The sequence below is a fragment of the Palaemon carinicauda genome, chromosome 19, assembly GCF_036898095.1.
Source record: "Palaemon carinicauda isolate YSFRI2023 chromosome 19, ASM3689809v2, whole genome shotgun sequence".
In the NCBI taxonomy this organism is placed as follows: domain Eukaryota; kingdom Metazoa; phylum Arthropoda; class Malacostraca; order Decapoda; family Palaemonidae; genus Palaemon; species Palaemon carinicauda.
Genome location: NC_090743.1, coordinates 30,235,773 through 30,263,049, shown reverse-complemented (window position 1 = coordinate 30,263,049; position 27,277 = coordinate 30,235,773). Strand labels below are relative to the sequence as shown.

The 27,277-nt window shown below is 41.4% G+C and overlaps 1 protein-coding gene across 1 annotated transcript in view; it reads left to right on the top strand.

The window, feature by feature from the left end:
• Window positions 1-27,277, top strand: part of LOC137658555 (putative helicase mov-10-B.1) — a 186,101-nt gene that overhangs the window by 138,503 nt on the left and 20,321 nt on the right. Inside the window, exons 17-19 of the mRNA XM_068393440.1 lie at window positions 11,153-11,310; window positions 12,784-12,924; window positions 24,390-24,497. Of these exons, the coding sequence (XP_068249541.1) occupies window positions 11,153-11,310; window positions 12,784-12,924; window positions 24,390-24,497 (407 nt within the window). The remainder of the gene's footprint in view (window positions 1-11,152; window positions 11,311-12,783; window positions 12,925-24,389; window positions 24,498-27,277) is intronic.

Here is a 27,277-nt window from a genome sequence, read left to right as displayed (position 1 = left end):
AAAATGTATGTTTTGAGAAAAACGGTTCTAAAGTTTTGCTTACCTTGTCTTGCTTCTAAAAGCATGTAGTGTCTCTTGGAAAACCCTATAGGGCACCTGGTCCCCTCTCTTTTGTAAGAGATATTATCCCCTCTAAAAAAAAAACCACTTTTCACTTAAACAAAATAGTTATAATCATATTTTGTGTGTGGGGGGGGGGTGGTCATAGAGCGCCACTCTACTCTTTGTTGCCAGGGTTTTAGGGGACTAATGAGCTCCACCTTCATATCCTCCTTTAGATGTTCTGTTTCTTCGCCGTTCTTGAATAAATTGCAGACATTCTTTTCCTGGTCTTCTCTTTCATCAGAAGGCCTTTTAGGCTTTCTCCTGTTTTTTTTCTCATAACAGGCAGTAATGAACTTGCTGCATAGCCGAGGTTATGCTCCGTTGCAGCAGCATGAAAGGCAAAGGTTGCCTTATCCTTCCCATGAAGTCTGACCTTAGGACACTTAGCCCATATTTTCCCATTGAAAGATTCATTTAGATTTTGAGTACGACCTTTTGCACATCTTTGCAGTAAATCATCAGAGGAAAGCTCTTCAAATATTTTGCGAACTGGGATCTTTTGTTCCTCTGTAAGTTGCAGTTTTACTTTCATCTTTTTATGACTCCTCGGAGGTACATTCATCGCCAAATCATGATTATAAAAACACCAACTATTTTTACCAATAGGACACAGAGAATGATCACAATTTTCATCATTACTAGTCAAATGTAAATAGATTGCCATTATATTTCTTTTCATAGCAGCTATTGAGTCAGTAGGATCTTTTGCTCCGTTTCTTACTGCTATGCCAAAGTATTTTCCAATTTTTATCACTGTGGTATCACTTAATTTATTGAGTCCCCCAAGTTCACTCCTAAACATAACTTTGTTTGTTGTTGTTACATATTTCGAAACGTATTTCTTTCGCAAGGCCATGAGACGAAAGACAATCCTCTTCTGAACATGGTTGATACATTCTTCTTTGAGGACTTCATATGGAGTGCCATAAGGACCGGTGCCCTCATCCAAACAGCGTATTGCTTTATATGCTGTAGAATCCCCATCACCAACAAATACTTTATATATGAATTTCCTGTTGAGTGATCTTTGCCACAATGTGAGAGCACCAGTAGCTTCGATATTTCCAGAAGCTTCATCAAAATCCTTTTTGCAATTCCCAGACTGTTTGTGTTTTTCATAAGCTACATCATATTGTTCTTTTGTTAGCTTTTCTTTTTTAGTTTATTATTCAAAGCACTGCAGGCATTACACATCTTACTAAAAACTTCCCCATCAAGAACAAACCCAGTGTAAGCCTCCGAAACAACTCCAATGCCAATAGGGGATTTATGCCCCCCTTTTCATCCAAGTACCATCATATATTACTTCAATAGGTAAATTACCATTTTCATCCGGTCTGACACCAATACTTTCATAATAATTAAATATTGCTTTATCAACTTCTTTCATGGAATCGTTGTAGTTATCGCAAGCAATTCCCTCAATATATTTTTTATACCTTTGGTGAGTGCTGTTTGCCATAGGTCTAGCACCTAAGGCAATTCGACTGTTATTCAAGGCTGCTAAGCCTCCCCCATTTATCATATTTTGATACATAAAAGAAGCTGTTGTTTCACCAATAGTATCTGTTTTCACACTTTCACTTTCTTTCACTTTTGTGTGTTTGAAAACAGACGGTTCTTCACACAAACACTTTAGTTTCAAGTCAACATCAAAACTGTTTTTATCAACTTCGAGTGTTATTTTGCTTTCACGCTGCCCACAATATGTCGAATTAAAAGCATCTTTCAAAACTTTCAAGGGTAATGAAACTATTTCCCCATCACTGCTTTCACTTAGGAGCTTTTCTTTTTCAGTTACAAAACCACTCAATAAAGAATTTTGTATTTTGGCTCCCGATAACACACCATCATCTGTTGCCTCATGAACAGAAGTTACATTTCGAAAATGTTCCTTCTCTTCTTCCTCCTTCTCCTCCTCCTCATCATCATCAGATAACTTCAAAATAAAATCATCAGTTCCATCATCATCACCTTGTATATTTGAGCAAGGGAATGATAGAATTCACTCGAAGCAGATTCGCTAAAGGCTGAACTAGCGAGGTCATCCTCACACGTGGCCGCCATGCGGGATGTAAAGCCTTTGTTTTTTCTTATATTTTCATTATAAGCCTTGATATTGTGAGAGCTTGCTTCTCTTCGCTTACTAAACTTCCTTAAAGGCATTCTGGTAGTATATATAAATCACAATTGATGTTCAATAATTCGAAAAAGTAATGCAACTGTTTGAAAATACAAGTCAGCACAACCACAGACTTTAGGACTAGCTACAACTGCTTTGTTGTTGCCATAAACATAGGGAGATGCCGACTCTATTGGGAAAACATATCGTACGACGAACGAAAAAAAATTATGATGAAAAGAAATAAATACTTCGAGGAAGAACAAAAAAAAATGCTAAGGTTATGCCTACCCAGCCCTTTAATCCTTTACCAGGTAGGTCCTTTAAATTGCCCTTTAAACCGTTTAAAAGGCTTCGTATCGATTTCATCTTGCGCGTGGCAATAGAGGGGACCCAAACCTGTCAAAATATGACAGTAACTAATTTTCGCGAATTTCAGCCAATATCGCCAAAATTACACCAGGCCGATACCCTTGAGCTGAGGCCGGTCCAGTGGAATCTGAAGGGCCTCTGGTCACCGGGAGACCCGCCTCAGGACTTAGTCAGGATGACTCCGGCCTCCAGGAACATGCTCCTATGGTGGTCCGACAGGGTGAACACCCTACGGGGTCTGCCGTTCGCGTCCGCTCCTCCGGAGATGTTGCTCTTCACGGACGCGTCAAAGGAGGGGTGGGGAGCCCATCTGCTCGAAGAAACAGCAGAGGGAAAGTGGTCCCTGGAGGAGAAGCTCCTCCACATAAACCTGCTCGAGCTGCTGGCGGTTCAAAAGGCCCTCGCAATATTCGCCCATCGCCTTCAGGGAAACTCAATAGCCCTCATGTGCGACAATGCCACCGTGGTGGCTTACATAAAGAAACAAGGAGGATTGAGGTCAAGGGAGCTGTGCGATCTCACGTCTCAGATCCTGGAATGGACCGAGAGGAAACACATCATTCTCACAGCCAGGTTCATTCCGGGGAAGAGAAACGTTCTGGCCGACGGCCTCAGCAGGGCAGGGCAAGTAGTGGGGTCGGAGTGGTCCCTACACCCACAAGTGGCCCAGAAGGTCCTCCAGTTGTGGGGCTCACTGGTGATAGACCTGTTCGCCACGAGGCTCAACACTCGGCTCCCCGTGTTCTGTTTTCCTGTGCCAGACCCGGCAGCAGCGTTCGTGGACACCTTCCAGCACTCGTGGGACGGACTCGGCGCGTATGCCTTTCTTCCCTTCGGGATTCTCAGGTAGGTGCTCAACAGGCTCAGACAATCAAGAGCTACAAGGATGACTTTGGTAGCGCCCTGGTGGCCGGAGAGGGAGTGGTTCGCGGACCTACGGCACCTGGCCTCCCTTCCTCTGTGGCCCCTGCCAGTAAGGGAAGATCTGCTGCACCAGCCCCACTTTCGAAGGTTTCACGAAAAACCTCAGTGCCTTCAGCTACATGCGTGGAAGTTATCGAGCGTCTATTAAGGAAAGAAGGATACTCGGAGAAGACAGCTTTGAGGATGTCAGGGTATCTTCGGAAGTCCTCGAGCGTGGTGTACCGGGCCAAATGGGCCACGGTTGTGAAGTGGTGTGCCACACAGAATCTAAGACCTGGATGCATCAGTCCACAAGATTGCAGACATCCTGGTCCACCTGAGGGACAACCCGGGGGTGTCCATTCCAGCCATGAAGGGGGTCTGAGCGACCCTGGGGCAGGTATTTCAACTCAGAGGCATCGACCTGGGGGCCTCTTGCCAGATTTCCATGCTCATCAGAAGTTTCGAACAATCTTTTTCCCCCTGCGTCTCTTGGGTCCCGCAATGGGACGTGGCCAAGGTTCTCAAGGTTTTAACAAGGCCTCCCTTCGAACCCCTCAAGGATATCCTGGATAAAGACCTCACCCTCAAGACAGTGTTCTTACTGGGTCTAGCCTCAGCCAAGTGTGTGAGTGAGTTCCACGACTTGTTATGCAAGGTCTCGCACTCTTAGGGGTGGAAGGACCTGTCCTACAAGTTTCTGCCTGAATTTGTGGCCATAACTCAGAACCCGGCCATTGCAGACCCAAAGTTCGAGGGGTTCTCGGCCCCAGCAATCCCTCACTCAGACAACCCGGAAGACTTGCTCCTGTGGCCAGTGAGAACAGTCAGGAAATACCTTAGCAGGACAGCCAGACTCCGGCCAGCCATCAAAAGTCTGTTTGTCTCCTCAGGCCCAGTAAAGAGGGCAGTGTCTAAGAACACGATCTCCTTCTGAGAATCAAAATGTGAATAACAAAGGGTAATTATTATCAAAACTTCCTTTAAAAACTGTACAAAGATTAATTCAGTGGGAGATATTTAGTTCCTCTTTTCAGTCTCAAAATTCTGTCTCGGGACATGTGCTGGGATTCAGCAATTTGCTGGCCAGCCATATTAATTTCTCACAGCACCGGAGACAGGCTAAGCTGGCGACTCTCTAGGTACAGGCTGGGTGTCTTCAGTCGATCGATAACCTCGCATAACAGTTGCTATCTGCAGGTGATCGACATTCTTTGAGGTAAACCAGAGACAGAATCCGTAGACTCAGAAGAGGACGATAAAAATCCCGAAAAATCAGGTGATGACTCGGGGCAAAGCTGTGTTTTGGGCGACCCAAACAGTGTTATAGCGTTCAGGTTAGATACACCTGACTGTGTCACTTCAGCCTCGAACTGTGACCGGTGTTTTAATCTACCATCAGAATGTCGGAAAGGGTTTGAATTCTGAGGTGACTCAGGAATGGAGGATGGTTCCTTCTCTATAGTATTTGTCTGGTCAGTGAGACGAGGTCTCCACTCCAGGACGTGAGGCTGAACTAAAGGTAGGTCAAGAACAGGACCTTTTGACCTAGTCCATGGGGGACTAAATCCACTAGAGGTGGGATCTTCAGGCGACAGTCGGTCGTCACAATCGGGTGGCACAAAGCTGAGAAAGTCATAATCAGGATGAATAGACACTGCCAATTCAGAAACAGGGCTTTCTAAAGTAGCAGGTCTTGACCAATCTGGACTGGAACTCTTGGAACCAACAGAAAGCTGTTCAATAACGGAATAATAGAAACTTCCCAGAATTCCCAACTCCCTGGAGGATGAACAACACCTTCCTCTCGGAAAGAAGAAGCTAAGAACTGGGGCGTTGGAAATTCAGGCACTGGATAGTGAACCACCGACTTGGGAGACAAAATTGGGGTTTCACACATTTCAGTGGGGCTGTCCTCTCATAGTTGGAGGACCAAACGATCTCAAAACGATTCAGACTTTAATACAGGAGTCTCATCACAATTTTCTGGAGAATATAATCAAACATCTAGTGCTTTTTTTCTCTCATAAGTCCTATCTGGCTTAAGAATGGGCTTAGGCTGAGTAATAGCTCTAGTAGGATAGTGACCTTTCCTCTGTCGTCGGGACTTGTTACAATCTCGAGACAAAAGGTAGGACGCCACTACTGCAGCCACCCCATAGGAGTCGCCATTACTACTAGACCCAGAACTCTCAGAGACTTCAGAGGAAGTTGGACTATTCTCCATGAGTCCTGGACTATTCCGAGTCTCTGTTACAGGAGCAGGACCCTTTGGATACCAGAGAAAAGGCCTCCTAAGATAAAGTGGAGGTTCATACCAGGCCTTTAACTGGGTATGGTGAGCTCTTACCAGTTCACCATCAGGCAGTCTCTGCAGCTCATAGGTGACCTTATTCTCATGCCCCTTAGTAACACGGAATACCCCCTCAAACCTAGGGATGAGCTTGTTCGTCAGAAGGTGTCCCAACAGGTGCACCTTCTTAAGCATCAGAGAACCCTCTTTAAACGGTTTGTACCGAGGATGTCCTTCAGCCCATGGGTCTCTCGTTTCTGCTGACTGCAAAGGGGTGCTATCAACATCGTGAGCACCCTTCAGTATGTTCTCAGCTGGAGTACAGCCAATCACGGTGTGGTGAGAATGGTTGTAGCTGAGAACTGCTTGAGATAAGTACTGGTCCCATTTCCGAGATTCCCCAGAAATCACCATCAGTAACTCACCAATGGTACGATTCACCCGTTCCATGGCACCGTTACTAGAGGGTTTGTACGGAGTTGTTTTCACATGTACAACATTGTACCGCTCCAATAACTCAGTAAATTCCTGGGAAATAAACTCAGGGCCGTTATCAGTCAATATCCAGACTGGAACACGAGGAATAACAGGAAAAACTCGGTCTTCAAGCGCCTGGCATATCGTAGTGCTCTTCTTATTCCTTATGGGTACTGCCGTCACCCACTTGGAATAATGGTCGACTACCATCAGACACCCAATAAAACCAGTACTGGTTGTTGGGAGACTCAAGGTCCATAGAAACCAATTCAAAGGGAGAAGAGGTCACTATTTTCAAGGTCGGCGGGGCAACCACCTCCCTTGAGACCTTACAAGTCTGACATTCCCAACACGTCCGGCACATATCTCTGATTACATTAATGAAAGCTCTGTGCCAGACAAGTCGACGGAGCATTGCAATCATTTTTTCGATTCCCCTGTGAGCATTCTGGAGGTGTGTCTCGGAAACTAGGTCAATCAGGACATTGAAGGTGACTACTGGAACTACTGAACCGTCTGAGTTCCGCCTCACTAGCAAACCCTGGTGTACTTCCAGGTCCGACCAACATCTCCTATAGGGTAGATCAGAGCATGGAACTCGAGATGCAGGAACCCTAGAGTACATCATCTTAATGACAGATTGAATCTGTCGATGATCTTGGATCTCGGACACCTGACTAAAAGACAGAAGAGCATTTCCAGAGAACACTCCCCAATCAGGTTCAGGATCAGTTACCTTCATGACAGTGGTCTCAGTATGCAGGGAGGAGACTGAGAGTACCTTGGGAGACAACTGAAGAACAGTAGTATGGTCATACACCAACTGTTCTCGGGGTGAATCCAGTGTCAGGCTGCGTCCAGTATATTCTTACCAAGAACAAAACAAAAGTTAATGTCATTGGCAGTTACCACCGCATAGTTAAACAGCGGTAGCCTCCACCCAGAAGGACCCTTCACCTCTAACTGGATGTAGCCTAGAATGATGGTGCAGGAACCAGTCAACCCCTCTAGCTGTTCTCCTGACAGTACCTGGTACTCTATACCAAGTTGGCTCAGTACAGACTCGTTTACAAGACAAACCTGTGCTCCTGTATCAACAAGAGCACAAAATAAGGTCTCCTGCATCATTACTATACCTACTGCCAAGTGTTGAGACATGGGTACAACTGGACTGACGAGGTGCCTTTTCTGTCACGTACTGGATTACAGGACAATCCTCCGGTGCCTCCTGATCATCAGTGATCAAGCCCTCAGCGTCAGGCACACAAGATTTTACCTCCACCTTATGGCCCAGAATCATGTCAGTTGGAGGGACGTAATTGCGGAGCTCGATGAAAGGGTTAAAATGCACTCCAGACAGACACTGAAGATGCACACACTGAGGCTCGGTCACGGATGGATCATGATAGACCACGGGACAAGTGGGACCCCAATGGACCCAGATTTCCAGGTTCAATAACTTAGATGCTACCAAGAGTAACTCCAGGGCTGGGACTGTACCTGGAAAATGCATTGCCTTGATCCTGTTCCTGGTAGTCTTGTCCAGTTTGAAGCCTAGTCGACTGGAGTCTTTCAGAGACTGCTGAACTAAGGCATCCCGGAGCTTGGCCCCCTTCAGCTGAGAGTCGGGTGCGACACCTGACCCTTCTGTCCAGCAGTTCACGACTAGCTCCAAGGATTCTATAGGAGAATCTGGACCATCAGGAACCTCCTTATACAAGGCCAGTCCTGTAGGCAACTTGGGAGTGCTAGGTTCACTAGCAAACAGATAGTCAGTTAATGCGGGCCAGCGGGATAACCAGTCAGCTGCGGCATTCTGATCACCTGGACAGTAGTTAACAATAAAGTTAAATTCGGACAGGTCCTCCAGTATCCAGGCTAGACGACTGTCCACCATCTTCATGTCATGAAGGTGCATCAGGGGACGGTGATCAGAATGGATCACGAAGAACTGACAATAGAGGAAGGCCCTGAAGGTTTTCACCCCCCATCGCAGAGCAGCCAACTCACGCTCAATGGTAGAGTTACGAGTCTCGCAGTCAAGGAAAATCATGGAGTCGTACGCTATCACCCGATGCTCCCCTGGATGCTCCAAGAACTCCTGGCACAGACAAGCACCAGCACCCTCACCCGAAGCATCAACAAACAACTCCAAGGGTTTAGCATCAGCGGAGTAGTCAGGGTACGACAACATAGTGTCATCCTTGATCAGCTCCTTCAAGCACACAAAGGCACTGTCCATTTCTGCAGTCCACTTCAGTTTCCTAGTTCCTTGAGATTTTCGTCCTCCAGTCTTCGCAGATAATGGTTAGGCTATCTGTGAGCACATGGGGTTAACTTCCGTTGGAAGTTTACCAGTCCCAGGAATCCCCGTAGCCCACGCACAGTGGTCGGTTTAGGGAAGTCCTCCACTTTCTGGATGTATTCTGGTAGCTTTCGCATCCCAGAACCTCCAACCAGATGACCAAGATACTGGACCTTGACTTGAACCCACGGACACTTCCCGAGTTTCATCTTGAGTCCGTGCTTCTGGAGAGTAGCCAAAACTTGTTCTACCACTTTCAGGTGTTCCTCGAAAGAAGACCCAAGTATCAAGATGTCATCAATGTAGACAACCACTGCAGGTGCATTTTTCAGTCCAAATGATAAGCGTCTGAACTGCCAGTGTCCAAAGGCGGTAGAGAAAGTCGTGTATTCTTTACTGTCTTCTGCCAACGGTAACTGGTAGTATCCACGAACCAGGTCAAGGGTTGTAAAGTATTTGACTCCTTGAAGTCCAAATACAGAATCGGCCATGTTAGGCATCGGGAACTTATCAGAGACAGTCACCTTATTCAGTCTACGGTAGTCCACACACAACCGTATACTATTGTCCTTTTTTCGGACTGGAACAATGGGTGAAGACCAAGGAGAGATGCTGGGTTCAATAATACCCAGTTCATGCAACTCCTTGCACTGTTCCTCAATGGCATCAGCGAGGGGCTTGGCAAACCGTCAAACTCTCTGATAAATGGGCGTCTCGTCATACAGGTGGATGCGTATTGGTGTGCTTGAGCACTCTGCCACATCATCATCACCAGTACTGATGACCGGAAGATGACGTCGAAGCATTTGACGAAACTGGTCCTTCTGAGAAGAGTCCAGTTCGTTAGAGATAGACAGATTGTCTATCTCTTCCAATACGCTTGGTTCAGGAGTCAGGTCACACTCCTGTGCTATCAGGCAGGATAGAGGAGCATCCACCATTGCCATGGTGATTACCTTCCCCAAGAGATTGCCCTTCTTGATCTTGGCAGTTTCTTCACATGAACCCTTGATTAAAACTGAGGCTTTTCTGTCTTTCAGTTCAAGGATGCCAGTGATTGCTGTAACTTTCCTTGACAGACCATGGGTTTTGGTGTCGCGATCATAATACATTTCCGGCCAACAGTTGCTCGGACAAGCAGGGCACCTAAAAGAGGTGTCAAGTCCCTTAGGAAGGTTTACAGTAACTGGAACAAGTATTGGCTCACTACTGGCAATCCTTATTGAATCGGCTGCGTGGACCTCAAGTGCATAAAGCACTTGCTGGCAACAGGCTCCATGTATTGGGACATAATACTCCCAAAGAGGCTCTTGGGGTTTATTGCCAACACTTAGCCGATTCAATAAGGATTGCCAATAGTGAGCCAGTACTTGTTCCAGTTACTGTGACTCTTGAAAGCAAGTGGTTTTTCAGAGTGATGCACCAGCAGTGATCTTGTAGTCACCGTTGGCATTAGCACACAAGGCTAGGGTCAATTTACCTTTCATGGGTTTATGGCCCGGCAGTTTCTTCTCTTCTGCCGTGATGAATATCCTCCGTGGCATCTTTTTCCTAAAAAGGCCAGTTTCATCGCAGTTAAAGACTTTTTGAGGGATGTAACCTTCCGAAGCAACAAGTGCGGCTTTCATATCTGAACTTGAAGCTTCCCCATGCCTCACAACCGAGTGGATCCCAGTTCACTTTTTAAAGTTATCAAACCAGCTACGATTAGCTTTGAACATCTCCACTGGTGTTGATGTCTCCCCACTCAGCTGCTTCCCTTTGTTTCAAATCTTCGTAGATTGCTCTGGCCTTCTCACAGATGATTGTCTCAGTCACGCTACTCTTCTCGAAATGGCGGGCGAACTCACTCACACGGACACCACACTCATGTTTTTCGATAATTTCACGCTTCACCTCTATCGTCGTCATGCGCTTTTTCTTCTCACTGCCAATGTTTCCACACGCTTGCTTTAGACCCATCACATATTAGAATAATTGTTTACAAATATATCTTCAAATCACCTAAATAACGCAAACAACACTAGAGATGCTCGGCGATGTGTACAGCAGTCGGAGATCATGGGAAATGAACGAGTGATGCGGGCTTCGAGAGCTCCCAAGCGCTCAGCCACCTAGTGTTAGCATCTGTAAGCGTGCTCATATCGCAATGCAAAAAATTGCTTGCCGTTGTGCTTGTATCTCGGAATGCTCGTATGTTGGGGCGCTCGTGTATGTCAAGGTATTACTGTAATGTGTTAAGGTCAAACCTCTCTACCTAGCCCTTTGCGACTTAAGAATGTTAACTCGCTATTTTCTCATTATAGAATTAAAGATACATTCATAGATACATATCTCCTATGATAGTGTGTGTGAGAATGTTCAGTTAGTTTTACTATGATTGTTCCATGTGTTTGAAACTTGATATGTATAAGTTGCTGATTCTTGTAGCATTGAAAACCTACATGAAAGGAGTTATTGTTGTTATTAAATGACAAAATTCGTACATATAATTATTTTATCATTGTGACGTTGATAAAGTACCACTTATATGTTGATAGGTTTTGGAAATTTTTTATTTGTTTATGTATTTCAGATAAGTCATACCTTGAAAGGCTAATGGAAAAGCCTATCTATCAGCCAGAACACAGTGAACATAACAGTCAAGTTGTGACTAAATTATTGAACAACTACAGGTCGCACAAGGATATTTTGAAAGAGTCCAATGAAATGTTCTACAACAAAGAACTGAAGGTGGGTATTTGCTGTTTAAAGTTTTATTTTTTGTTACAGTATTTAATAGTATATACAATCGAGAGAAAAATGATCCCATACTTGGTTAGCAAGGAATAAATTCTGAAAGATATTACTAAACTATCTCATATACCCAAGTCATTCATGTTTTCATCCAAGATACCGTTCACTAATAACAACTTGGAAAAGATTGTCTGGTGGCTTGTTGGGAAAAGGCCAGAGTCTGCCATCTGAATTGGAATTACCTTATATGCTTTTAAAGGTTACCCACATAAAAACCAGTTGGTATGTCAAATTAAAGAGCTTCTTAACAAATTCTATTCTCAAGCGATAAATATTGAAATATGCTGGATTTCTGCCCATGTCAGAGTTGTTGGTTAAGAATAAGCAGATTAGGCTACTAAATCAGCAATAAAGTTACCACAACTTAGCATTAAACTTCTCATGATGGATTATGTAATTACCATAAAGCATTTCATAACTAAATGGTAAACTTTGTTGATTAATGAATTAGAAGATAATAAATTAAAATTAATCAAATGAATTGTTTCTCTTTGTGCAATCGTCTTACTTGAAAGAAAAATAGCAAGATTACTTATTGGTCATACAAAATTGGCCCATGGGTTTTTAATGTGCACACCTCATGAGACAATTCCTAAGTGCAGTAACACAATTTTAATTATGAGACACGTTTTTGTGAATAGAGAGTTTCTATGACAAAAAAATTCATGGTTAAAAAAAAATTACATTTTATTGTATTCTAAGTTTCTCAAATATAGAAAGGTTAAGCAAAAGTTCTTATGAATATTGCCAAACCATTAAGGTAGGATGTTTCTGGCATCTTGGCAAAGGACCAATCAGACTTCAGTACCTGAGGGAAACATCCCAAGTGAAACCAGGTGTATAAAGAACTGGTAAGGGTTTGCTCTTAACAAGTTATTGTCTTTGGGTTATTCGCAGTAAGTCTAGGAAAGAATGTGTCATAGTCAGGTTTTGAAACCAACTGGCGTACAACCAGTCAGTCTTGTTATACAGTGTAATGTTAGGTCAGTGCTAAACAGAAACATGCATGTGAAAAAGTGCAGTCCAGGCTGTGGAAGAGGTTGTGCAGGAAAAGTCAAGAAAATGGAAGGAACCTATTTGATATTTAACCACATAACAGAAAGTTCTTTCCTAAAAATAATAGTGATGAATTGGAGTAAGAAATGTATTCATATGCATGGTTTGTTATATTATTGTTTATAGAACAGTGTACAACCTCAATTAACTTTCATCAGGGGTATAGTGACATGGACATTTCTTGGTAGACAATTGACTGTGCCAGCAGTTGTTTCTCATCTAAAATATGTGGGTATTCAATTCTTGAATTATTTTATTTTAAAGTTATTTTCATCATGTATGCCTCATTTTTTTTCCTTTTTTTTTTGTGGAAGCTGACTTTTTATATGCATAGAAACAAATTTTTCATTTCAGGCATGTGGTGATCAGATATTGGTCAATTCTTTGTGTAGCTGGGAACATTTACCCAAAAGAAATTTTCCTCTGATTTTCCATGGAGTGAAAGGAAAAGATGAAAGAGAGGGAAATTCCCCAAGTTATTTTAATCCTTTAGAGGCAAGTACATTTCAAGTTTATTTTAAGTTTTTAAGATTTTTTTTATGTCATTTACCATCCTAAATGACACTTGATATTAGATTCCATTGTCTTTAATAAGGCAATGAGATTTGACAGAATTTCTTTTTTTTTTTTTTTTTTTGTAAAATTTACAAATCCGTACCTATATTACTGTTTGCATTTTTTTTTCAATTATAATTTATTTTAGATTCTTCTACACCTGTCCATCCATAATTTCATAGAAATAAATATCTGTCTACTGTTATTGTTGATATGTAGTTAGGAATTATAAGATTTTATCTAGACTTGGCTCCTGCTTAGTTGAGATTTTCTGTTGTGTGTTAGGTAATGAAAGGATTCGTTTGATTTCTACAAAAATTATATTTGATTGCTTCTTGACATCCTCAAAATCTTACTATCTTTTTATGTATGAGTTCTATTGGAACCATGAAAGATATTTTGATTTTTTTCTTTATGTAAAACTTTTGATATAATCAACAGCATTTATTAACCACATATTACTGTATACAGTATTGATGAATGAAAATAGATTCATCTTGAATGGTGTCTAGACTATGAAATATGAAATGAAGAAACCTACGTGGAATAAAATGGTTCACTAAACAGTATGTAAATTGTCCTGCTCTTTACAACGGTGTATCTTCATTATTGACTGAAAATCGACAGACCCATTCATGGAAAGACAAAACCATACTTTTGAGATGGTATGTCACTTATTTCTTGTATATATTGTGACTGGAAAACCAACAAGAAAAGATTTACAGGTGAAGATGAAAGGGAAGCTATATATGAATAAGAATATTTTTATATTTATTTTGGGGGAGATAAAAAGAAGCAAGACACCATATAAACAAATAAGATACTGAACAAGCAAATCTTGAAAAAAAATATTAGAACAAAATTATTTCATGAAAATACTTGCCGAATGTGGTTCCCTTTTTATGTGTAGTCATGTGTAATGCAAACATTTCGATGGCGGTATGTGTGAAATCATTCATACAAAAAAGACAGTTCCATGAATCTTCACAAAAGTAAATAAGAGTTTGTGAACAATAGGGCTCTTGGCATATAGAAAGGTCGTCATATGTATTGTTCCCCTTGTAAATGGAAGGATGATTATTAAGAAAGTTTTTTTAATTATCTTCTTATAAAGGAGGGAATTATTATTGAAAACTAATTCAGAATGTATCGGCGATGAGACCATTAGGGCTTGTTGACAAGAGAAAATACTCAATAGCTTTGATATTCTGTGATTTTTATGTGATTGATATTTGGCATCTAAGCCAGTTGGGGATCACACCACTGGTGATTGTGTGTTAGGAAAAGGGTTGGAAAAGCACTCAGCCTTGTAATATTGTTAAAGAAAAAAAGAACATTCACATGACACCTAAAGCCATACTTAATCTCCTCATAAATTTTTACATAATTTTTTTTTAGTATATCGTGAAATGCTACACTGGTGCTTTTCCTTAGAAGATTGGAATTTTGCTGTTATCACTAGTTCAGAGGAAAGTGCTATAGCAGTCTGTGTCACCATATATCCTTACTTCATTGTGGTTTCATCACAACTATTAAACACAATTTACTGTATTTCCGCAGTTTAGAAATTCCAATTTTACATTGCTTATAGTAGTCAGAGTTTTAAAGCCTCTATTATACATGCACTTAAATCCTACGCATAGTACATTGTGTTATCCCATCCCTATATTAGTGACTTCTAAATATTGTTGATCTTATCCCTATGTGTGAGTTTATTTTGTTAAATTATTATTTTGGATCTTCCTAGAAATGGTGTTTTCAAGATGTTTGTATAACCTTAATTTTTTTTCTATTCATAATATTATCTCTTGACAGTTTTCCATTTTTAGTAGTTCTGTTTGTTTGCCTACCTTTGGTAGTAATTTTGTAACTGTTAGATTCCAGTTTTTGAGCTAATGGTCCCTTTTCCATAGTTGCTGTATCTCAATTTTTTTCTTTATTTTTTAATTCCTTACCGGATTTGTATTTCTTAGTTCATTCCTTATTCCGTTTAGCATTTATTGACTGGTGGTTTCTTACAGTAGTTAATGTCCCTTAGTTATCATATACTGTATATACTTGTGTAACATGCGATCTCGTGTATTATGCAACCCCCAATTTATCTCGTGTTTTATGCAACCCCCAAGTTTCACCCCCCCCAAAAAAAAATTATTTTATTGAGTATCTTGTGTATCTGGTGTATCATGCAAGTTTCCTTTTTGAGAGGGAAAGATAGGCTTTCTTATGCTAGATTTCTGTATCCCCAAAACTGTTGAGAGTACAGTAGGTTACAATTCTACTTATGAAATGGTCACTTCTACTTAAGCTAGGCTAACTCCATAATGATATCACTATTATTACTGGTATTTGTAATATTATTACCAGTATAAAATCATTATTATTAGTAATAGTAGTATTTAAATAATGAAAAAGGAAATACCGACACAGTAACAAAGCCAAACCACTATAAACAACCAAAGTTACCTAACAAGAAACTGCTGTTATTGATAACAACTGAATTAGCGAACAGCTGTTACTCACATTTCAACCGTCATACTAGAGTAAACAATACATTAATGATGACGTCAAGAGGAATAGAAGTGATTTATTATTTTTCAATATTAAACTTAGCCGGTGATTATATAAGCTGCAACTCTGTTGCTCGACAGAAAACTCTACGTTAAAAATCCGCCAGCGATCGCAATGCAGGTAGGGGGTGTACTTCAACAGCGCCATCTGTCGTGCAGGTACTCAGTACTCAATGTAAACACAGAACTCAATTTTCTCTCTGTCGGGCTACCGGCAAGACCTACTAATTCGCTGTTACTAACTGGATTTGTTTTCACAACTATTTGGTGAAGTACACTATTCTAGTTTTGAGCTTTCGCTATGCAGGTGTTTTATCTTCATCTCAAAACTTGAACTCGTTTTGGATAGATTTAATTATGGTGACAAAGAGAGTATGGTCTCTCTTTCACTTTTAAATGGCCGACCCTTCCCTTAGACGGAAGTGTGTTTAGGTTTTTAGTAATTTTGCTTAACACGTTATAGATCTATATATTTTATATCTCTCCGCCTTTATTAGGCCTCTTCGATTAACTTTCCATTTATTATAAACATATAAAAATAAATTTTTATGTTTTGTTTATATGCGACCTTTCCTGATAGTAGGCGGTCCTAACTTGGAACCGAAGTTAATCAACGTTGAGCCCGTTATATCGTATTTAGCCTTTAAAGAATTTAAAACTTTTTAAATTTAATGTTTTATGAAAGAATTTCTTTGATAGTCTTCGTACTGTTTTCAAAGATGAACTAACGTTTAGTTTTTTAGACTACGCAGTTGTTGACGTTCAGGACGTTCAACATGCGCTCTATCGTTACGATAGAGAGAGAGTGTATCACGGTTTCACTTTGCAGTAAGAGTAAATCGATTCTGACGTTTTGTTCATTCTTTCTTAGCTTAAATGTTTTAAATTCTAAATTAAAGGAACTTTTTATTTGGAAAACCTTTCAGTTTTTTCCTTTAGTCAAATAACATGTTTTTTTTTGACGATATATAATTGGGCTCTTCTCTTAGGTGCGAAATCAAGAGAGAAAGAGAGAGAGAGATAGAGACGGAGGGAGAGAGAGGAGAGAAAACGTTCCGTTCAAGCGGGTAACGTTGTTCTCGTGTTACTCTCGTCCCTAGTCTCTGTACGGGGAGGAAGGTAAAACGTTTCTAGGGTTTTATTCTTGTCCCCAGGCTATGTGCGGTGAGAGATTGTAAACGTAGTTTATTTGAACTAGTGTTTAGTCTCTTTCCCAGCCACTGAATTTTTTATCTTTATATATGTTTTCTGTTTTTTGCTAGTAAATGAGCTGCATTATACGACTGATTTCGCAATTACTACCTTTTAATGAAGGGTAGAATTGCGTGTTTCAGGTAGAAATCAGTAAAAGTTTCGATTTCAGTGAAATAAGTGCAAAACAGAAAATCGATAAAGTGATATGCGCAAAGTGTTACAGTGTTGCGTCCGAGGGTTCGTCTGTTCGTGCCTGTCGTTCACCTAGTCCGGGACCTCTTGCAAGCTCCCAAGCCCAGGGGAGAAGTAATGTCGAACGACTTATGGGTTCGAGAGGCCTTGATCAACGAACAGACGTTTTTCCCTCCGTGGTTTCGGGCGTATCTACCCAAGATCGCCCCACCCACACAAAGACGAGAGAGCCCATTTATTTCTCGTCTGCGGAAGAGGTTTCTCGCAAGAAACCATGGACCAAGGTCTCGCGGCTTATTAAGCGCAAGTCGGTCCCTTCCGCGCAAGTCCAACGGCCCAGTTGTAGCCACTGGGTCAGTTCGGACTCGCTGCAGTCTTCCGACGACTGCTCACCTCCTAAGAGAGGCAAAGCGGTACCGCATCAGGCAGTCACACCGTCTGTTGCCGCACCTGCTCTTGTAGACCCTAAGTGGTCTTTGCTGCAGACCATGCAGTCTCAGTTAACGTCATTGATGCAGGACTTTCGTGCGGAGAAGGTTGACACCAACCTCTTGCCTACAACCAACCACGGTTGTGCGTCCTGTGGACGCTGAGGCGACCTTCTGCCGCACTCCAGCTGAGAGAGTCCCGCCACCCATGCGTTCCAGTGTACCCTGCCAGCCGCATGTTGACGTTCAGCGACGCACGGAACCTTCCGTTGACGTTCGCGAGGTACAACAACAGTCTAAGTTGTTTTGTTTTGACGCGGTGCGTCAACCTCCGCATTCTAGAGTTGTTTTGACTGCTCAGTCTAGACAGTCAAAGCAGTCTCGAGTGGACACTGTACGTCCTCACGCACCTGTTGTGGTTGACAGTTCAGTTGTTGACAGTTCACAGACTGTCAAGCAGTTACATGACGTTGCCTTCTGGTCTGTTACTAATGCTCCAGTGAGAGACTCACTGAGGTAACCTAGCTTTTATCGGACAAGGTTCCTGTAGATGAGGAAGTTGCTGTTCTCCCTCCTACTGATATTCCCTTGAGGACTCTGTCAGATGGAGAGGAGCCTTAAGCTGCTTAGCCTCCTATGGACTTTAATTAAATCATGATGATTTTTTTAAGGATCTTCGTCCGGATCTTGTAACTGCTGCTCCTCGTTCGCCTAAACGTCAGAACTTACACTAGGCCTAGCTACTTCGAAGCCGTTGTTTTTAAGCTAGTGCTCTCTCGCTCTCCTAGAGAGCGTTACGTTGGCTAGGCGACTGGTTTTTGCACCAGGAGGAGTTTTTAGGGATACAGCCTTTGATTTCCCTTCTTTTAAACTGGCTTATAGAGCGAGAGTCTGTTATGACACGAGAGAAGTTCTCGGCTTGGGAGTTCATGCCTCTGCCCAGATAGACTTCTCAATTCTGGTAGACTCGCCCTGGCGCCTAGCCAGGAGACGCTCCAAGTTGTTTACAGGTCAACTTCTCAGCTTTTGTCAAGCCTTTGAAGTTTTGCTGTACTATTATGTCACACATAACAAGGCTTTCAGGGATGGTAAACGGTTCCGCCTCAGTCGCTAACCCCGTCTGTTGCCACACCTGCTCCCGTAGACCCTAAATGGGCTTTGCTGCAAGCCATGCAGTCCAAGCTTGCGTCCTTGATAGAGGACTTAAATGCGCCCTGTTGACGCTGAGGTAACCTACTCGCGTCTGCCAGTTGAGGTGGTTCCTCCTGGCCAACAACCTTCCAACCGGTCGGTTGTGCGCCTTGTTGACGCTGAGGTAACCTACTCGCGTCTGCCAGTTGAGGTGGTTCCTCCTTCTGGCCAACAACCTTCCAACCGGTCGGTTGTGCGCCTTGTTGACGCTGAGGTAACCTACTCGCGTCTGCCAGTTGAGGTGGTTCCTCCACCGATGCGACCCAGTGTGGGTTGCCAGTCGCACGTTGACGTTAAGCGACGCTCGGAGGTGGTTGTTGACGTTCAGGACGTTCAACAACCAGCAGAGGTGACTTGTTGTGACGCAGTGCGTCAACCTCAGCAACCCGGTAGGGTGTTGACTGCACAACCCAGACGGTCTAGACAGTTTCGGGTTGACGCTGTACTTCTTCGCGCACCCATGGTTGTTGACAGTTCACAGACTATGCAGCAGTTCCCTGATATTGCGTCCGGCTCCGTCACGCATCCACCAGTGCGACCGGATTCAGCGAGTCAGACGTTGCCCACTCCGTTGCCGTTTCCTCATCAGTTTCGGATGAGGAACCCTCTGATGAGGACGTTGCTGAACAAGACGATCAGCCCCCAGCCCTGCTATCCATCCAGAAGATGCTGAAGAAGGAACGCTGCTCAGTCAGGCTGTGGATGAGTCTGGTAGGGACACTCATCCGTGGATCAATTTGTGTCACTAGGAAGACTACACCTCCGTCCTCTTCTATACCATCTAGCTTTTCACTGGAATAAGGACAAGACGCTAGAAGCGGTCTCGATCCCGGTTTCCGGAAAGATAAAGTCTTGTCTGACTTGGTGAAAGGACTATATCAACCTTAGAGAGGGTCTTCCCCTGACTGTTCAGACTCCCAACCACGTTCTCTTCTCGGACGCATCGGACGTAGGCTGGGGTGCGACATTAGACGGTCGGGAATGCTCGGGATTATGGAACTCGAGTCCAAGGACAATGCATTTCAACTGCAAGGAGCTACTGGCAGTACGTCTGACCTGGAAAAGCTTCAGGTCTCTCCTTCAAGGCAAAGTGGTGGAGGTGAACTCGGACAACACCACGGCTTTGGCGTACATCTCCAAGCAAGGAGGGACCTACTCTCTGACGTTGTACGAGATCGCAAGGGACCTCCTCACCTGGTCAAAAGATCTAGACATATCACTAGTAACGAGGTTCATCCAAGGCAACTTGAATGTCATGGCAGATTGTCTCAGTCGGAAGGGACAAATAATTCCAACAGAATGGACCCTCCACAAGGATGTATGCAAGAGACTTTGGGCCACCTGGGGCCAGCCAACCATAGATCTCTTCGCAACCTCAATGACCAAGAGGCTCCCAATATTTTGCTCACCAATCCCGGACCCAGCAGCAGTTCATATAGATGCCTTTCTACTAGATTGGTCACATCTAGATCTATATGCATTCCCTCCGTTCAAGATTGTCAACAAGGTACTGCAGAAGTTCGCCTCTCACGAAGGGACAAGGTTGACGCTAGTTGCTTCCCTCTGGCCCGCGAGAGAATGGTTCACCGAGGTACTTCGATGGCTAGTAGACGTTCCCAGAACTCTTCCCCTAAGGGTGGACCTTCTACGTCAGCCACGCGTAAAGAAGGTACACCAAGGCCTCCACGCTCTTCGTCTGACTGCCTTCAGACTATCGAAAGACTCTCGAGAGCTAGAGGCTTTTCGAAGGAGGCAGCCAGAGTGATTGCTAGAGCAAGGAGAACATCCACCCTTAGAGTCTACCAATCGAAGTGGGAAATCTTCCGAAACTGGTGCAAGTCAGTATCCGTATCCTCGACCAGTACCTCTGTAACTCAAATAGCTGACTTCCTCTTATATCTGAGGAAAGAACGATCTCTTTCAGCTCCCACTATCATGGGTTACAGAAGCATGTTGGCATCAGTCTTCCGTCACAGAGGCTTAGATCTTTCCAACAATAAAGATCTACAGGACCTCCTTAAGTCTTTTGAGACCACGAAGGAGCGTCGTTTGGTTACACCTGGTTGGAATTTAGACGTGGTACTAAGATTCCTTATGTCAGACAGGTTCGAACTGCTACAATCAGCCTCCCTGAAAGATCTCACCTTAAAGACTCTTTTCCTGGTATGCTTAGCCACAGCTAAAAGAGTCAGTCAGATTCATGCCTTCAGCAAGAACATCGGATTCTCATCCGAAACGGCTACATGTTCTACAACTTGGTTTTCTAGCCAAAAACGAGCTGCCTTCTCGGCCTTGGCCAATATCGTTCGATATTCCAAACTTATCGTATGGTTGGAAATGAACTAGAAAGAGTCCTATGTCCTGTAAGAGCTCTTAAGTTCTATTTAAAACGAACTAAACCTTTACGAGGCCCGTCTGAAGCTTTATGGTGTTCAGTTAAGAAACCATCTTTGCCTATGTCAAAGAATGCTTTATCCTATTTTATCAGACTGTTAATACGAGAAGCTCATTCCCATCTGAATGAGGAAGACCAAGCTTTGCTGAAGGTAAGGACACACGAAGTTAGAGCTGTCGCAACTTCCGTGGCCTTTAAACAAAATAGATCTCTGCAAAGTATAATCGACGCAACCTATTGGAAAAGCAAGTCAGTGTTCGCGTCTTTTTATCTTAAGAATGTCCAGTCTCTTTACGAGAACTGCTACACTCTGGGACCATTCGTAGCAACGAGTGCAGTAGTGGGTGAGGGCTCAACCACTACAATTCCCTAATTCCATAACCTTTTTAATCTTTCTCTTGAAATGTTTTATTATTGTTTTTGGGTTGTTCGGAAGGCTAAGAAGCCTTTCGCATCCTACTTGATTTGGCGGGTGGTCAAAGTCATTTCTTGAGAAGCGCCTAGATTAGAGGTTTTGATGAGGTCCTGTTGTATGGGTTGCAACCCTTGATACTTCAGATCCTAGGGGTCGCTCAGCATCCTAAGAGGATCGCGAGGCTCCGTAAGGAAGACGTACTTAAAAAGGCAGAGTAATTGTTCAAGTCGACTTCCTTACCAGGTACTTATTTATTTTATGTTTGTTATTTTGAATAACTGCTAAAATGAAATAAAAAATCCTTAGCTCATAATAATGTAAACAATTATTGCTGGTCTCTACCCACCCCCCTGGGTGTGAATCAGCTTATATAATCACCGGCTAAGTTTAATATTGAAAAATGTTATTTTTATAATAAAATAAATTTTTGAATATACTTACCCGGTGATTATATATTAAAGGACCCTCCCTTCCTCCCCAATAGAGACCCAGTGGACCGAGGAGAAAATTGAGTTCTGTGTTTACATTGAGTACTGAGTACCTGCACGACAGATGGCGCTGTTGAAGTACACCCCCTACCTGCATTGCGATCGCTGGCGGATTTTTAACGTAGAGTTTTCTGTCGAGCAACAGAGTTGCAGCTTATATAATCACCGGGTAAGTATATTCAAAAATTTATTTTATTATAAAAATAACATTTTACATTATACACAATCACCATGGAGAAACTTCCAACAAAACTAACAGCAAAAAATCAATAATTTCCTAACCTTTGTTATCAGAAATCGCATAACTAATAACTATAAATTATCGTGCATCGGCAACATGGATGAAACCCCTCTTAACTTTGATATGCAATCAAACTCTACCGTAAGTAAAATAAATGTTTATTTACCCATATATGCTAAATTAAAATGATAGTTCCAGTAATGATTAATTCTATCACGTAAAATATTCCTTATTGGCTAAAACCCACCACACTGACTGAACGAACCACAATCAGCTGATCTATAAAAACAAAGCCGGTAGTCTCCATCGGAATTTAAACATTTGCTATGTTTGTGTTTAATTACGCCATTATTATATGTGAATAGGCTATTAATAGCATTATTATTGGGATTGGTTAAATAAAACATAGTTTTTTATCAAAAGCATATCTATTTTAAATACTGTACAGCTGTACATTTAGACTAGAGTAAATTATATAGTTTGGTCAACGTCCTAGCCTTGGCCAGAAGTACATACGATATTTTTATAACTCGTGTATGATGTGACCCCCCTAAAATTGGCCTCAAAAAAGGTCTGAAGTTGCACTTTACACAAGTATATATGGTATGTTGTTGGTAATAATAATTTCGTTGGGATGTTTGACATTATGTTGTTTATTTGAACCTTGTGACATTGCACAAGTTTCATTAATCGTTTGCCTTTCTGTACCTCGCAGACGTTTGTCATAAACCCTTGGATCCCTTTCCCTTGGGTGGCTATTCAATAGTTGTGTAGCACTCCCAGCTCCCTCAAGGGACTTAATATGAACTCCATCTTTCTTTTTCCCTTCTCAAGGAGATACAGCAGCTGCAACAATTACATTGTTGGTGAGTTATATGATGAAGCACCTATTTTGCAGACAATGTCTGCCAAGTAGCAACTCCTCCACCCTCTTGGCAAAGGGAAGGGTGGTTTGGGATACTACCGCTAGAGAGTTATGAGGTGTTTTGACTGGCCAAACAGCATATCGTTGGATCCTTCTCTCTGGTAACGGTTCATTTTCTCTTTGCTTACATATACACTACGAATAGTCGGGCCTATTCTTTGCATATTGTCCTCTGTTCTCATACACCTGACAACACTGAGATTACCAAATAATTCTTCTTCACCCGTTGGGGTTACTGCACTGTAATTGTTCAGTGGCCACTTTCCTCTTGGTAAGGGTAGAAGACTTTAGCTATGGTAAGCAGCTCTTCTAGGAGAAGGACACTCCAAAATCAAACCATTGTTCTCTAGTCTTGGGTAGTGCCATAGCCTCTGAACCCTGGTCATCCACTGTCTTGGGTTAGAGTTCTCTTGCTTGAGGGTACACTCTGGCACACTATTCTATCTTATTTCTCTTCCTCTTGTTTTGTTAAAGTTTTTATAGTTTATATATGAGATTTGTTTTAATATTGTTACTCTTCTTAAAATATTTGTTTTCCTTGTTTTCTTTCCTCACTAGGCTATTTTCCCTGTTGGAGCCCCTGGGCTTATTGCATCCTGCTTTTCCAACTAGGGTTGTAGCTTAGAAAGTAATGATAATAATAGTTTCAGCTTCCTTTTAAGCCAGTACTGTACTGGCTGAGATTGTAAGACCTACTTCACAATGATTAGCTGTTCTATGGGCTGCAAGTGTGCAAGAGCCCGTGCCTAGCTGTAAGGGCCTTGCAATCTGTAAGAAAAAAAATAGTTGTTATGAGGTTGTTGGAGTCACCCTCCTTGCTTTTATCTATATAGGACCAGGAAAGATGACATGTCCAGGCAAAAAAAAACTTTGTTTTGTTCTAAAGGACTTTCTCCCACTAATGAGTAAGTGTAGGAACAAGTGAATTTTAAAATTGATTATTTTTCCTACTTTAAAAATTTGAGTCCATTAGATTAAATTTCCCACCTCAACCTGTGGACAAAAATGGCCGTGCTGTGATAGCATTGTGTGCATGGTTTCCCTTCATACCACCCGTTGTTAGCCAACTGTCTCCGTTCTACCGCCGCTAAAGACATATCCTTATTTTGAAGGACTCAGGTTTGTATAACTAAAAAAAATACAAAATACTTGGAAATTCGTTGTGTTTGATGCACTGATGTTGTTGAACATATATAGAATAGTTTGCTTCTATGCTACATAATTATTCTGATTTTTATATAAGGTATATTTTTTTTATTTTATATAAAGTTCTAACACTTTAATTAATTTTTATTAGAAAATTCTGATTTCGTATGTAATTACGTCTTATAAAATTTACTAGTGATTTATATATTTTATTTTTTGACAGGTATCACAGGTGATTGACTACACAAAGAAGCTTCTGGATTCTAGAAATCCAAAAATACATGGACATGAAATTGGAATAATTACACCATACAGAAGACAAGTAGAGAAGGTATTGTTATGCATTTTTTGGATTTTATAGAATAGCTTAGATGTTTATTCTTTTTAGAAAAGCAATTATATTAGTAAAGATTTGTGAGTTTGGTAGGCAATTCTTCATAGAGCAACTACAGGGTGTTCCATCCATTGCACTTTGTTGCTGAATGGTCTTCTAAGTCCCAGTGCTAAGTATTATGGCCCAAATTCATAATGCCAATCACATCTTCATCTTGGTCTTTGGACCCTATTTTTGTGAGTTTAATGTAAAGTATAGTACATGCTTCCTCTATATCACTTAGTCTTGTAAAACATCACATTTGTCTTCCCATTCCTACTACTTGCTGTTTCCATGATATTACTGCACCACTTCAGTCTCTTTCTATTTTTTTTTTTTAACATCACTCGCCTTGTTCTTTTTATGATTTATATAACTTTTACTCAATTCATTTCCGTTACCCTATTCACGTTACAAGTTCTTTTAAACACATATAACGCTCTACAATTCAAATTATATTCTTTTCTGGGCTGCCTAAAGGCAAGAGCCCGGGTCTTACACAAGGTAAGGCAATCTATACAGACAGACAGACAGACATTTCCATTGCTTTTTTTTAATTGCATTCTTCAGTCTGGGACCCAGTCACAGAGTTAACAATTGAAATATGGTTCATTATACAATTTGGCATTCCTGAAAACATGTACGTATGAGTTATGCTTTGCATTTTTAAACTTTTTAAATCTTGGAAAATTACCGTTCATTTTATATATATATATATATATATATATATATATATATATATATATATATATATATATATATATATATATATATATAGTCCCCCCAAGTGGTTTTTTTTTTTTTTTTTTTTTTTTTTTTTTTTTTTTTTTTTTTTTTTTTGGGGTGTCCATAAAGCTATACAGTACCTTGCCCTTCAAGTCTCCTGATTGTTTTCCATCACTTATTGCAATACAGAAGGAAATCTATTGTCCCTTTAGTGTACCTAGACTAGTATGAATAGCCTGTGTTTCACATGTGGAAATAGTCCACACTTTTAATTGTTTCCTCTATCCTTATTTTTATTGTAAATGTCTTCATTGGTCTATGAATTTAAATTTTTAGTCTTTTCATGTAAAATGACATTTTATATCTAGTTAAAAGTTCAGTAAAAAGGTCATATACAGAGTTCATGTCAAGTCAGTGGAAGGACTTGGTTTTCTTTTACAAAATGGTATTTCAGCTACACTAAAATGCCAATAAAAGCACAGAAGAACGAAAGTAAAAGCACACAGCAATAGCACTAATCACTCGTAAAGAAAGTAAAGTCCACGTGGTAACCACGTGGTGATGAACACAAAAGGGGGTCGCACTGAGAATTGAGGAGCGGCGTGTGATAACACGACGTGACCAGAAAACTTACTGAAGAAGACGACCTGGCTAACATGTGGTCTACCCTGGGCATTGCCCTTGGGGCACGTTTTCCCCCGCGAGGCCTACCACTATAGAAAATGGGAGTAGGGTAAACTACACAAAACTCTGGTCGTTTGAGAGGAGGTTCCAGTAACACCTAAGAAGTGTTTCTCGGTAAGAATTGTTAGGAAAAATACAAATTACTAAAAATTTGTGATATTTCAGCTACTTCTCTTTGTATGGAAAAGTTATTGGAAGGGTTACCTATTCTATTTTTATTACTTGCTAAGCTATAACCCTAGTTGGAAAAGGAGGATGCTACAAGCAGAGGGGCTCCAACAGTTAAAATATCCCAGTGAGGAAAGGAAAAGTAAATTTGCAATCAAGAGTCACATGAATTTTAAAGTTGTATATACTGTAGTTGTAGAAACTTTATCAATGCAAAGATATGGGTGTTGAGGAGCAACCCCAGGTCTACATTGCATTCTGGAGATGGAATTAATGCAAAGAGAGTAACATCATCTGCCTATGTAATGCACTTGATATTTAGGGCAAATCACATGTCATGATTATATAGCATGATAGGTAATTGGCTAAGACTACCCTGAGGAACACTAGATATTGCATTCTTATTCTCAACTACTCTTTGCATTATTTTTCTTAAAAACTCAGTAATGATGTTAAGAAAAAGCCCACCTACTTCCCAATTGTTTGAATTTTAAAACAAGGGCCTCATAATTAATGTGGTCAAAGGCAGCTCTAAAATCAAGGCCGATGATACAAACCTTCCTGACCTCGGTCAAAGGATTTCTGTACAGCAGTCAAAATTGTGAGAAGGCTGTCACATGCTTCAAGCCCATTTCAAAGCCAAACTGTAAACTAAGGAACAGATTATTACCTTTGGCATACCTATTTATACTTTTTTGCCAAGTATGGGAATTAGGTAGTAATTAGCAGCGATAGAGCCATCACAAATATATTTACCTAATAAAGTAACCTCACCAACTCTCCAACAAGTTAAAAAAAAACTTCTTGCTAACTTGCAAAAAATAACAGACAACTTAGAGGTAAGAAATTAGTAGGTTTTTGTAAAAATAAAGGGAAAATACCTTGTGGATCTTCATCCCATAAGCATCAAGGTCAATAAGTTTTAATTCCATTGAACTAGTTAGTTTATCCTTACTAAAACAGGCATGAAGAAGATGGAGTTTCTCATTACTTGGCTTACTATCAAATATATCGGCCAAGAGGGTTGCCTTTTCCTTTGGACAGTAAATGATAGAGTCATCTGGTTTATGTAAAGGGGGAACTGTTTAGTCCACACCAAAGAGTACAGATTTATGGGTAGCTCGCCATTTATGTTTCTCGTTTGTATCAGAAAGGATTTC